The sequence below is a fragment of the Cebidichthys violaceus genome, unplaced genomic scaffold (genome assembly GCF_023349555.1).
Source record: "Cebidichthys violaceus isolate CVI_PGR_0920_01 unplaced genomic scaffold, fCebVio1.0.p SCAF_5, whole genome shotgun sequence".
NCBI lineage: Eukaryota > Metazoa > Chordata > Actinopteri > Perciformes > Stichaeidae > Cebidichthys > Cebidichthys violaceus.
Genome location: NW_027176705.1, coordinates 8,971,873 through 8,985,774, shown reverse-complemented (window position 1 = coordinate 8,985,774; position 13,902 = coordinate 8,971,873). Strand labels below are relative to the sequence as shown.

The following is a 13,902-nucleotide window of genomic DNA, read 5'->3' as shown; positions in this document are numbered from 1 at the left end:
TTGAAATTTCAAAATGATACATATAAAAAGTAATTACTTTATTCACGTGACATAACTACTATTTGAGAGAGTAGCAATTATGAGTTCTGAATTATTAAATCGAAATGATGATACTTCATAATAATTCTAACCTACCATTAGTATTTTAGTTTGTATCATTACCTTTCATCATTTGTTCCCCGAATACATTAAATAATTCAAACTTCTAGTGTTGCTCAGGTGAATTACAGATTACTCCACCAGGTGGCGGACTGCAGTTTTTTGCAGTTCTGCAAGAATTGAGAGTAGAAGAAGAATGCTTGCCTGTTACTACACATCAGCCTCCTTGGTTTGCATGTTGTCGTATCTCGTGTGTTGACCTCTGTGGCTCTTTATCTGTCTGCGTTTGGTGATTCTAGACACGAGGAATAAACCGCTTCCTCGGTGAGTTGTGACTGTTTGATGATCGCTTGTGCAGCAGCTACGTAATAATGTTTGAGTTGAGTTCAGCTCACGACAAATGCTTAGGAAACTGTCAAGCTAGTAGACGCAGTGTCAACATATCCGATCTTCGTTTTTCAAAATAAGACGTTAAAACGTCTTTAATTCTCTGGAAATAGTTTTAATGTCGAGGAAAAGATCACTTTTGTGTAACTGAATGGTTTATATGACCATGTAAACACAACGTTTTGTTTGGCAGTCTAATGATTCTATCGAGTTAACTTGTTTGATTAAAGCGCATTATTTAATCATTACACCTGTCAACATTAGGATAGTTTTTTGAGATTATACTGCCATCAAGGCTAAATTATATATATATATATATATATATATATATATATATATATATATATATATATATATATATATATATATATATATATATACACACATACACATACACATATATATTTGCCCTGTTCCAAATCCATCAGATAAATACAGATCCTCATTCAGCTTGTATAGGATATACACAGGTGTAGATTCATAATAATGCAGGTGAAGGGCCACTGTTCACTTTTCAGCTTCAGTCCTGCTTGGATTTTAGTGATGTAGTGTCTCTGATGATCGTATGTGAAAATCTACTGTAAACACACAATTTATGTAGAAATACTATGTGGTGGCTCTAGATGTGCTATTACAGCAGATACCTGTATGTAGAGTAGCTAACATCCATGCTGAAAGTTATGTTTACAATTTTGTAAGTACATTTAATTTTCAACAGAGTAAAGGGGATACAAAATGGTGAAGGATTAAAAATGAAAAGGTAATTCCTAGTGCCTAGATAAAGTGTCTTGGATAACACCACTTTACTCTTCTTTCAGGATCATCTTGTGTCTCACCAGTAGGATTTCACAATAAGAGAAGCCATGTTACGGAGGAGGGTGCCCTTCACACAGCTCGCCTTAGCCACACTGCTCGGAGTCGCTAGTGGGGTTTACATTTACAGACCTTATTTTGAACCGGTGCTGAAGACCTCTGGTCAACAAAACCAGGATGTCCCAAAGAAACAAAATAAAACAGACTGAACTCGTGAATCACTCCCAGGAAATACTTCCCGTACAGAACTCAGAAGAATACATCAGAGGCTAAAAGCCGTACCAAAGTACAGAGCAGCATGGATAAATGAATGCTTGTTTGGAGGTCTTTGTATGATTGTTAATGTACAAAATAAAGTATTTGATAATTTTACATCCTGAATTATCATTGTTTCAAAAGGACGTGTGTCAAAGTTTCATTATACATCTCTGTTTTCATTTCCAAAGCTTACAAAAGGTAGTAGATTCAAACACATTTCACAAGGCATTTAGCCTACTTTAATGCTGTATACAAAATGTAATTTATTGAATAAATAGATAAATGTTGTGTATTGTCTTGCAAACCCCCCAACAAAAACATAATTCAGATAGCACCAAGTCTAAGTATGTCATCAAACATGAGTAAAGGTACTGTGAAGTGGCCTCTAGAGTCTGATTTTCATTTTATACTACTGAGTTTGTACAAGTGCCAAAACCTAGAAGTATTTCAGCCATGAGCTCCTTTGCCAGATTCACAATGCATTTTGGATAAAAGGAGGTCTGTGGTCCACATTCGCCTGAAAATAGTTCATATTTTGTTCATGAAATACAATAATTTCTGAGAAATGTGATTCTGTACAGTATTTTTTTTATTACAGATTAAATTGATTTCATCTGGCAGAGGTTAGATAAGTATTTACATACTTTACTTTCTTGTTTCTGCACTGTACTTTGGTTCTGAGTTATGCTCTGCTTCATGCTCTTAGATGCTTGTTTGGAAAAGGAAATGTACTTATGACTTCTGGTGACTAGTAGTTCTTTTGATTACCAATGTTGATGCACTTATTGTAAGTCGCTTTGGATAAAAGCGTCTGCTAAATGACTGTAATGTAATGTAAATGTAATGTCAAAGCAAATGTAGCCTTTTTAGGTACATACAGTATGTAACCAAGTAAGTACATTTTTTAGGTACTTGTACTTTACTTGAGTATTTAAATACTTTCTAGAATACTTCTACTCCACTACATTTATTTGACAACTTTACTTTTTATTTGTGCAGATTTAAAATTACAAAATATAAATCAACTAATAAATGATCTATTATTATTTAGTTCCGACATTTACCAGCTGCAACATTAAAGTGCTCAACACATAAATGCATCAATATTATATGATATATTATAACTCAGTAATATAATATATGATTCGCAAATGGGTCATTCTGCTTAATGAGTCCTTTAAATACATTTTGAAGTGGAGGTGTATGGAAGTAGAAGTAGTAGCATGAGATAGTAATACTCCTAAATGTACTCTGAAGAAGTACACGCCTCTGCGGTGTCGTAGCCTTCAGTGAGCTGTCTAACGGGAGGAGGAGCTGTTTCTCAACGACCACGGGAAGTAAAGGAGCTGCTCGGTGCTAAAGAAGCTGCTCTCATGTCAACCGAGAGTCGAGAGAAAGTAAAGCCATCTTTTATTCACCTCTCGGTAAAGTCTCGGTCACTTTTTTAAACTACTTTTTTTACCAGCAGGACTCAGTGCGCAGCAACAACGCCCCGCTGGTGAGTAACGACACGTTACAGTGTTTTCAGGAAATAATCCGTCTGTTGCTTCTCTCAGGAGTTCACTAACGTTAGTAGTTTAAAGAGTTTTCTTTTTAACTTCACACTTCACACGAGTATCTGCATTAGAAGCAGACTGGCTGCCTTCTAACTCGTTACATTCACAAGAGACCGTTAGTTGTGAAACGTGTGTACACCTGCCTCATCCTCTTTACAGAGCTGTTGGTTTATTCCACACTTGCTCAATAACTGTTAAAGACCAACACCACTGTGTATACAAGTTAAAGAAAGGTTTGTTTTCAAGCAGGACTACACGTTGTTATGGTTGTTTGTATCCATATGTTGGCTGCAACATGTCTGACAGAGGAAGCTGGAAGTTGGCATCTTATTTAGTCTTTTTGGCACAATCCAGTGTAAAATTAAAAAAGGGGGATTATTTCTTACCCAACGGGCCTCCTGACCACCAGTGACACACACGAGGACCATCTAAGATTCCTTCGGTTTTATTTCGGTTAATCGATTTAAATGTTTGTTAGAGATTGAGTTCGCTGTCTGGTGCTGCTGCAGATAATTCTTCACAAGGTGATTTAATTACACAGATAGTGACCAGCTTTGGCAGACAGAAGTCTAGAAGAGACGTGTCTCTAATCACCTGATTGTATTGTTGCCCATCATATGGTGCTGCTACACCCTTTCAAGTTTATGGTATGTGCATATCCGGATTTTCCCAAGGAGCTGCCAGGGCCTCTCTGTGTTGGACAGCAGCCACTTATCCTGACAAATGATTAAAGCTGCTTCTTGTTTGCGGGTCTGCATGGGTGGTGGTACTTGGCCTGGGAAACACAGCTACTAGGTTAACTCCCAGTGAAGGAGGAAATGCCAACAGATATTAAGGTTAACGTTTATTTAAACTTGAGCTCACTGAGATTAAAAATCTCACCAGAGTCAATAAGGGTTCAATGTGTCTTTTTGTTGTTTGTTTTGAAATCATCATTCAGTATTTTCTCACACTCGTATCATCCGATACGGATATGGATTTTATTTATGAGGTCATAGTGTGAATGTAGGTGCAACACAGGTTAATGAAAGGTAATTTAGAAGTTTTTTAAAATAAGTTTATGATGGCTTTAATCAGTATCTAATAGGGATGCACCCCCATATCTTCTGCTTCTGTACAGTGTATTTATGTCAGATAATGATACGTTTGAGGTAAATTAATTAAGCACATGTTTTTATAGTAATATGCACCATCTACCCACACTGGTTAGTATGGTTAACTATACTGAAATAGTAAAGGCCTTAAAACTGAATTTTAACTTCAGGCCCCTCTAAAAAGTGGGGTCACAACATTGGATATCAATGCAGCTGTTTGAGGCCCCTATCATTGCTGTTTATTATATTCTAGTGGAGCATACAGTTGCCCTAAACAAATTCGCCATAAATTACATTACGAGAAACTAATTGCCAATTGGTGAGCGTGAACGTTTTGCCCATGGCAGTTAACCGCTTTGACCGGTTGGTAACGCAGACTTAGATGCACAGATCTGATACTCAGATTGGTCATTAGAACCGATGCTGACCTTAAAGGCAGGAGTTGGTAGTCATGAAGAACTTGCAACATTTTAAAAATCATTCAACCGAAAAACCCAGCCCAGTGGTGCAATGTCTTCTCCAAAGAAAGTAGCTTGTTGGAATTAAGTTATTGGACGGGCTCATTACAGTCCTGCAACCTTTTTTTGTTGTTGTCAGAGCATTTGATTCATCCTTGATTACTGTCAGGATGTCATAAGAATTTCTACAACAACATCAAAAAAGTTTTTGAAGAAGATTACCAGCCCTGCCTTTTAATAAGTGGATCTGGTTTTGGTCAAATGTGAACGATCCGTTAATTACAGTTTCTCTTTCAATAACATCGAAAAATCACTTTCTTCCACCAATTACAGTAATTCATTCACTGCGAGCTGCTAAATATATTTAAAAATCTACTATTGGCTTAAGTTAGTGCTAGATAGTCGTCTGTCTCAGCTAATAGATTGTGTTTAGATATTAGAATGGGTAAGAGAAATAAAATCAAGGTATTGCATACCTGGGTTCTAATTAGTTCAACCAATTGCAATTATTAAAGCTGATATTGACTGATACTTTTAACATGCCAATATATTGGCGCGTCTCCTACCAATTTAGAATAATAAACAAACCTTCACACCATCCTGCCAGAGATTGGAACGTCGTTGTTTCAGAGAAGTGTCTTGTTTCTGTGGGGCAGCAGTTTGGATTAGATTTCTTGTGCTCTCACTGCACTCAGTGTTTTCTTGCCGAACGCGACGGAAGATCACACTCTGCCATCAGAGCTCGCTTCCTTTTCACATCTGTGGCGGGACTAGGACGAGTACTGTGACTTGGAAAGGGCCTTGGAAGTGAAGTTTTTAGCACAGCTTTGTGTACTACACACATTATGCATGAACATTTGCTTTCTTCTCAGTCTAACATTCACTTGTTAACATGAGTTTAAACAATTCTTGTTTGCAATTGGAGCTCATTAAGAAGACTTCTGATTAGCCTGATAAATGTGCAGAAATGTGCTGACACAATCTGCATAGACGGCAGTGTGGTTTTGCTTGATTGTGTCACTTATGTGACCTACTTTCACTGAAACAGAAATCATATACTGACTCAAGTTTTTATGCCGGGGTTTTCAATAGTAATGTCAGCAATAATTAGGATAAAAAATATATTATAAGTTGTTCGATTTTTTTCACAGCAGATGCTTTTGACTTGTTATAGAAGTAAAAGTACACCTGTTACTAATAATGTTAATTATGTCTCCATTCATTGTCCCAGTTGCACACCTGTGCGTGTCCTGCTATGACAATTCAAAATGTCTGCTGTCAAAGAGGTCTAGTGGGAACATGCCTCTGCCAGTTTTTTAGGTACACCTAGCTAAAACTGATGCGATCTACTTAACCGGAGGTGTTGATTCATGTTTGTAGTAATTTCAGAGGTTTACCGCCAGTGATATAAATGTGGTGGGCAAAATTTTAAAGAAACACGCCTCAATAGAGCGCAATACAATTCAGCAGCATCATAAAGTAGTAAACCTAGTAAATGTGTGTGTATATACGTCAGTGGGCCTTTTGAGTGGAAGATAAGAGGAAAGTGGTGTTATGAAAGATGAAATGTGGCAGGAAGATGTGAGTTTTAGCTAATTAGTCATCTTGCTCATTACTAATGGTTACATCTTATTTATTTTTCTAATAACATAAGAGAGTGGGATAATAATCTTAGCTGTGTGGGTTTGATGGTGGCCTTGCAATAAAAAATGTGATTTGTAAAACATATTTGAAAAGCGTTGCAACAGAGTAAACCATATACCAAAAAAACCAAGTAGAACTTTATACCTTTTTTAAGCTACTTGAGTCAAATCGGGCACATGAGCAGGAATGTGGACGTCATAGTTCTGGGGCTCGGTGGTCTTTGCTCACTGTTTATGGCCACATCAGTGCTTTTTGCATTTTCTTTTTCCATCACAGTCAATTTATCATGGGTTTTGATTTTGCACGAGACTTTAAGCTGCTTATCTCTCCAGATGAAAAGTTTAGGGAGGGCTACACTGAAAGAATGCAAGACTTGTCTGAAGTCTTTTCTACCCGCTGGTCATATGATTCATCTGCCCTTTTCTTTTGAATGTTTTGACCGGAGTTAGTCGACCATGTCAAATGTTTCATCCAGTAAATATAGTGTGGAGCTCATTCTGTAAGAAAATATGTGCCTCTTCACTTAAGTCCTTAATTTAAATCAATTCAAGTGTTACTCCAAAATGTGTGAACAACACACTATTAATAAAAATGGCGGCTACTTTCTTGTCATAGTGATAGTGAGTAGACATAAACTTCAGTGTTGTCTGTGGCTGGAGAGAAACAGAGGAATTTAAAATGCTTTCTGTCGTTGTGTCAGCAAGATGAAACAGCTTTTAAATTACACAAAGCATCTTAAAGCATTGATTCGGGCTCCACCTCCTCCACCCACCCCTCCAGTAGCTGCCCGGGATCCCGGTGAGGATGTCATGTCAACAAAGGTTTCAAACTCTCTCAGTTTCAAATCTGCAGTGGGGCATTTAGCCACAACAATGCTGCACTTAATGCCTTCGGTTTGACGTCCAGAGAGCTCAATCAGTTGATGTCCACCCTCGCCGTGACACAACTATAAGTGTGGCTTGCACAGGCGGGAAAAGCCTTGGCGCACAGGAAGCAATCTAACGAGGCTTCAGAAGCCCAGGGTCATCAGGGTAAGAGAGCATTGGAGCCCCAGCTCTAGGAAAATACGGACACACGGCACTTGAACTCAGCACCCCATTCCTGGCAACACAGCCAGATTGCTGCAGGTAGTTGGCGTCAACCGAGAGGAGAACAACCTCCACCTCGCCGACCCCAGTCGGGGAAAGGATGTGACCAGCTGATTGGGTTTTAACTCAACATATTTCCTGGTAGCAAAACAAGGCTGTTATTCTAGTTTTTGATTTTTATTGGGATTTGCTAACTATAGAACAACAATATATAATGTCAGGCTTATCGTTTTAAATGGAGGATAGAGAGATTCATGCATTTTAAGGGTTCCTTAATATCTAAATGTTTAGATAAAATGTAGACTGCTTTCAGTGTGTGGATTTGTGTCACCATGAACATGATCTTCCATCATTGCTTCACAATTTCATTCTCTACACTGGGGATAAAAAACTAATACTATTTCAACTTGAGATTTATTTCTTTTCTAGATTGTTTGACTGGGTTTTTCTTTGTGTGTGTCTCAGAAATAAGCGCTCACTATGTCTGATGGGGACTATGATTACCTCATCAAATTCCTAGCCCTCGGTGACTCTGGCGTGGGAAAGACAAGCTTCCTCTACCAATACACAGACAGCAAGTTTAACTCCAAGTTCATCACTACAGTTGGAATAGACTTCCGAGAAAAAAGAGTGGTAAGTTCAGTCAAGTTTGAATAAAAGCCAGCATTGTAATTGTTTGGATTTCTTTTACACAATACTTCAGTAAAGGCACATTTGGAGTTTACGCTCTGTACTACTGACATAACATTTCCTTGTGTTCATGTGTGCTACAAGCATTTATGGCATTCTAATTAGGGGCTTAAATGCATTCCCACACTATTAAGCAACTCTCTTGTAACAAAAGACTACTGATGAATGTCGCAACAGAAATCCGAGTAATGACTAATGTTGGTGAACAGCAGGCAGCACCCTCCTTAAGAATAAACACTTCATACCATTGGCAAACAGCACAGCAGTGTTCATGTTTACACAGTATTTTGTCTTTAATGCTTCTGACCTCAAGCTCCAAGAATATAGCCTGTTAACAGTTTTATCAGTTATACTGGAGGTTCAGTCAATCCTGGACAATGTATGTTAAGGGACTAAATGTCCATCATTGACCATCTTTTTATTAGAAGTATTTCCATCATTTCTGATAAAAAGAATAAGGATACAGCAAGTGAATACTACATAAGGAAACAAATAGTTTGACAGCTGTGATTTGAAAAGTTGCACTTCCAGAATAGCTTTTATAAATATCATACCTAGTCGTCATAGATTAAAGCACAATGCAAAATTGTAGTGTGTCCTCAAACAACCCAGATCGGTGCTTCCTGCCTTTTAAATGTGTAAAAATGAATTAGTCTTGGTTTTCCTGATCCATGAAATAACCATTGAAGTTATATATAATGGGATTCATACTCCAGTAGTACTGTAGCTGGCTGTCTGGTGGTCACAGTCATACAGCTGAAAGCAACAGCACGCTCCAAGGCCGAAAGCTACGCGGCTTAACATCGCTTTTAATCGCAAATAGGTTCCAGTAACTTCCTGTGCTGCCGAAGTGTTTACTGCAACTGACAGAAGTGATGCACTGTTGGAAAGGTCAAAGAAAAGCTGTGGATAATATTTGAATGAATGAAATTGTGCAGTTACGTCTGAGGGCTCTTTTCGTTCGTTCCTACACTGTTAGATGAAACCCCAATAACATAGATGTGTCTCGATATCTGCATCCAGTTTACCATAAAACACCAGATTAATGCTGCTAGTCTTTTATTATAAACTCAAATTGGTGGAAACGTAATTGTTTATCAGAAAGGAGCTTGTCAGCTATGTTGCAAATGAAGCTCAATGTTTAACAATCTTTGAAACCACTGAAATGCAAAATTAAGTAAAAGATATAATGCAGAGTACAATATGTTAATACAGTTATTGGCATACAAATGGACAATACACCATGGAAAACACTATTACTGCATGTGATCACAGCACTCGGATATATAAAACACACATTATATGAACATTTAAAGTTTACTGAAGTCAAATTTGCCTTAAACTCATTTTTATTTAGTTATTTTGTGAGACAAAGTACTGTTTCTTACCACCACACCTCTACAGTGAGCTGAACACCATCAGCACTAGCTAAGTAACCATATTTAGATCATTTTTTATTAACAAACGAGACTAGCTGGGTGAATGTTGCCAAGTATGCCGAGTCATTCCTGTTTTATTTTATCTAATGGAGGCAACTGTGCAACTACACTAAACTAAACTCTACTTTACAAAACTACACTCTGCAACAAGCCATGTTCCCACAACACGACTGATACGGATTGAGATCACATGTTTTAGGCTTTGTTTTGTAGCTGTTTACATCACATTTTAATTGTGTTAAAGTTAGCGCAGAGAACACTAGTTAGTTTGACCTCACCTGTCTGTTTCACTCAGGTATACAAGTCAACAAATCCAGATGGATCTTCAGGTAGAGGACAGAAGATCCACATGCAGCTGTGGGACACTGCCGGACAGGAGAGGTACGTGAAGTACTAGCGCTTTCTCACCTTCCTCAAATCTGGTGTTGTCTTCTGTTGTTTTCAAATGTGTCTTTTTCACTAATTAATATGTTTCTCATGAAGTGTTTTTTTTGTCTGAATGGTGTCAGGTTTCGGAGTCTGACGACCGCCTTCTTTAGAGATGCAATGGGTTTCCTCCTTCTGTTTGACCTCACAAATGAACAAAGTTTCCTCAACGTCAGAAACTGGATGAGTATGTCCTCTAATATATCACTCTAAATGTGAACTAGTCATTAAACTCATGATCCTATCATTTTGTTTTACTTATTTTATGTAAGAGGAATTCAAGTGCACAGGACATTTGACAATATTAAATTCCTTGTTTACCAAAATACTTTCAGGGAATGATAACAAAACTCTTTTTGTTTGTATAGAATTGACACGTTACACTACTGCTGCTACTGTGCTCATTCTCATTTCATGTGAATATAATACATTAATAATCGCTTGATTTCTTTCTCAAAAGCAAACATATAACACATTAAAATAGGACAAAATACATAATAACTTGCTGAATGTGTCTTTCAGGTCAGTTACAGATTCACGCATACTGCGAAAGTCCAGACGTTGTTTTATGTGGCAACAAATGTGACCTGTCAGATCAGAGAGCAGTCCGTGAAGAAGAGGCCCGTGAGCTGGCAGAGAAATATGGGTATGTCTCAGTTTTGATCCATCTGTACATGAACCTCTCCCTCAGGTGTTTGTCAAGAAGGCAGTGGCTGCATTGTTTGCCAAAGTCTGTGCAGGAGAATGTCACTCTTAAATGGTCCTCCTCGAAAAGCAAATATTTGTTCACATTTGTAAAATATCCTGCTCTGACCCAATTAGACACACCTTTAATAAAAATGCATGTATTGCAGTGGATATGCGCTGTAGGAAACATTTTAAATGCCTTCAAGAGAGAATAAACCACAGTATTAAATATAACATCCGGGCTGACTGTGCTTTGGGTAAGTAGTGCTCTCCTTTGATTGTCTTGAACCCGCCTGTACGATGAAGTCCCCACACATGTACTGTATGTAGTTCAGGTTGATTTTGTAAAACTATAGAAATATATTAAATTAATTTTGTTTGGACTTCAGTGCTTTGGTGCAAATATGTTTAAGAGCACCTCATTGTATGATTTTAAGTTTTAAGAATAAGGCTTTTCTGTTCTACTTTTCTATATTTTTCTTAATGTCAACAAATCCCAGAAAAAGACCAAAACTGAGTATTGTCTGTGTCATAGATCTCCATCGTTGCCCCAAAAATGTTAAAACATATAAACATTGCAATGAACATTGTACTGTAATTTGTTTTCAGTTGATCACGCATAGACCATCCTGCTGCTGTAAATACCTACCAGTTTATTTATGCGCAGCTGAAAATAGTCCTCAACAAAGGCAATATTTACTTCTGTTTCAGTAATGTTTTAAAAAAACATTGGTGTCCAGCTGTTTTAGGAAAGAGTCTGAAACCATATATGTAGTGACGTGTTTTTAAAGATTGACATCTTCAAATGGAATTGAATGTGTTTGAAAGCAACACAGAAAGTTGGAGAGTATTGACAGACCGTCGAAGTTTGTTGGATATAATAACATAAAATAACTCCAGCCTTATTCTTCTTTTCTTTTTTTCTTTTTTCTCTAACCCCAAAGTTTTGTGTCACATTGTAATTGGCAGCACTAGTCTTATTATAACCAATGTTTTCTCCAATGCAGAATCCCATACTTTGAGACGAGTGCTGCAAACGGGCAGAACGTGAACCAGGCCGTGGACGTCCTGCTGGATCTCATCATGAAGAGGATGGAACGATGTGTTGACAAGTCCTGGATCCCTGATGGGACCGTCCGAGTTAATGGACCCACCAACGCAGACCTCTCAGAGAGCTCTGATAGGAGCAAATGTGCATGTTAGAATGAACAGTGGTCACAGTACATATCTGTGTCCATAATACTGAAGAAAAAATAGGAAGACATCCAGGTTAAACAGTGGGAGTATATACAATATAGTTTTATTATATGTTAGGTGAAACTTGACATTATTTGTGTCCATTGGCCCACAATGCACTGCACTGACATGCATCCATTAACATGGTGTATTATTTGTCAGTACAGATAAAGTGCCTTTTGAATGTGGGCATTTAATTTAAATTCATATAATGGGTCTTTCGAATACTTAATTCATATTGGAGGATGGGATATTTTTTTCTAATGATGCCTAGCTGAATTTTTCAGTCAGTTAAATGTTGACTGTGATACCTGCTGTCATAGTTTATTGGGGGTGTACAATCTGCTATGGATGTACTTTAAGGAAAGTTAAGTTATATGCGACTGATGCTCTACTGAATGTCCTGCTGAATACTGCAATCTCACCGGTGCCATAGTCAGAAAACATGTTGCTCATTGACCATCTAAGGTAGTTAGATGGTCAATTAACACTCTTTTATTTTATTTTATAAATCTGTGTTTGTACTTATTTGTCTCCAAAACGTAAATTATAGAATACAGTTTGACAAAGACATCTACCCTTCAATATAAGACAATAAATACAAAAAGTGAAGCTCAGTAGTTTACTAAAAGGAAAAAATAAAACTGAGCAGTAACTCAGGAACGCAAGTAATTAATCCTGTTGTATGAAGGACCTATGACCATAATATATTTTAAAGAAAGAAATGTAAATGCAAAATCTTAATGTAGTAAGGCTGACTTTCAGTCCCTCGTATTGCTCTTTTTTTATCATTGTTCAGCTGTGACGATACCTTTCGTTATAAATATACATGATTTTACTCAGGAGAGATCCTAGATACCCATGCTTAATGCCCAGGCCCCACAACATTTGGATATTAGTTATCAGCTGAAACAATGACCATCTCTGCTGAAATCATAAGAAAGGAATTAACTTTTATCAAATACCTCCAACTTCAGGGAAAATGAGCAGGGGTGTTATTTCACACAGGCATTGCAATGTTTTTATTGAGTGTGGCTATCGTTTAGGCTGTCAGCTTCTAAAGTATTTCTAATAGAAACCCTGTATTCAAGTGCTAGATGCAGTCAAAAGGGCTGTAAGGTGTTAAAGGACAGCTCCATTGCTAAATTCTCTAACCTTCACTAGATTATTGGATCGAGGGTGTTTTGTTTCATGTATCAATGTGACTATGTTAACAAGTAGGCTGTTGAATTTGTTGATTGCTGAAAAATGCCCAGATTTTTTTAATGGCAAGTTTTATAAGAAAGGCAGTAAGACGTGACCTGCATTTCAGTTCACTTTTAGAGTGTGCATTTAAAATCCTAAAGCTCACACTTTCAGACCACTTTATAATACCGCTGATATTTTATACATACTTTCACTCACAAATCCACATAATTTGTATTATACTGTATACATATACATATAAACGGGTGAAATAATGTTTTAGTTTAGACACACAAGTATATTTTTCCACTCACTGTTTCACAGATTTGAAAAACTACCACTAAAATTGTATTTGATTATATTAGTAAGACTACACTGAAATATTTCATATTTTCAATTGTGCCATACAGTTTTCATATGCAAAATATGTAAATGATGTCCAAAAATAAACAATTTATTTATGTATTACTTGAAGCCGTATCTATTTTTATGTAATTAATCTTGAAAATGTTGACCAAATGCTGTATACAAGTGAAATTGATACCAGGTCTTATTTATAGCCACTATTATTCTGTTATGTGTGCCAATAATGATACATACAAGACTAAATGTTAATCAGCTCAGTCTCATATATGACATATTCATCTACCCCATTATTATATATTTTTTTAGCATTTAATGATGCAACAGCTTACATTTAAAAAGCATTATTTGAGTCATCTCCCTCACTGATTTATTTCTGATACCCCTAAAAAACACAACCAAGCTCAAGATAATAAAATGTATCTCCTCTTACAATGTTTAAACGAGACACTCCAAGAGCCACTATAGTAGATACTGTT

At 37.1% G+C, this 13,902-nt stretch overlaps 1 protein-coding gene across 1 annotated transcript; it reads left to right on the top strand.

Moving 5' to 3' along the window:
- The first annotated feature begins 2,878 nt into the window (after positions 1-2,878).
- Positions 2,879-13,534, top strand: rab27a (RAB27A, member RAS oncogene family). The gene is made up of 6 exons (XM_068730860.1): positions 2,879-3,055; positions 7,863-8,030; positions 9,822-9,907; positions 10,036-10,139; positions 10,475-10,598; positions 11,647-13,534. The coding sequence occupies exons 2-6, from the start codon at positions 7,878-7,880 to the stop codon at positions 11,840-11,842; spliced, it is 663 nt and encodes a 220-aa protein (XP_068586961.1). The 5' UTR covers positions 2,879-3,055; positions 7,863-7,877; the 3' UTR covers positions 11,843-13,534.
- The last annotated feature ends 368 nt before the right edge of the window (positions 13,535-13,902 follow it).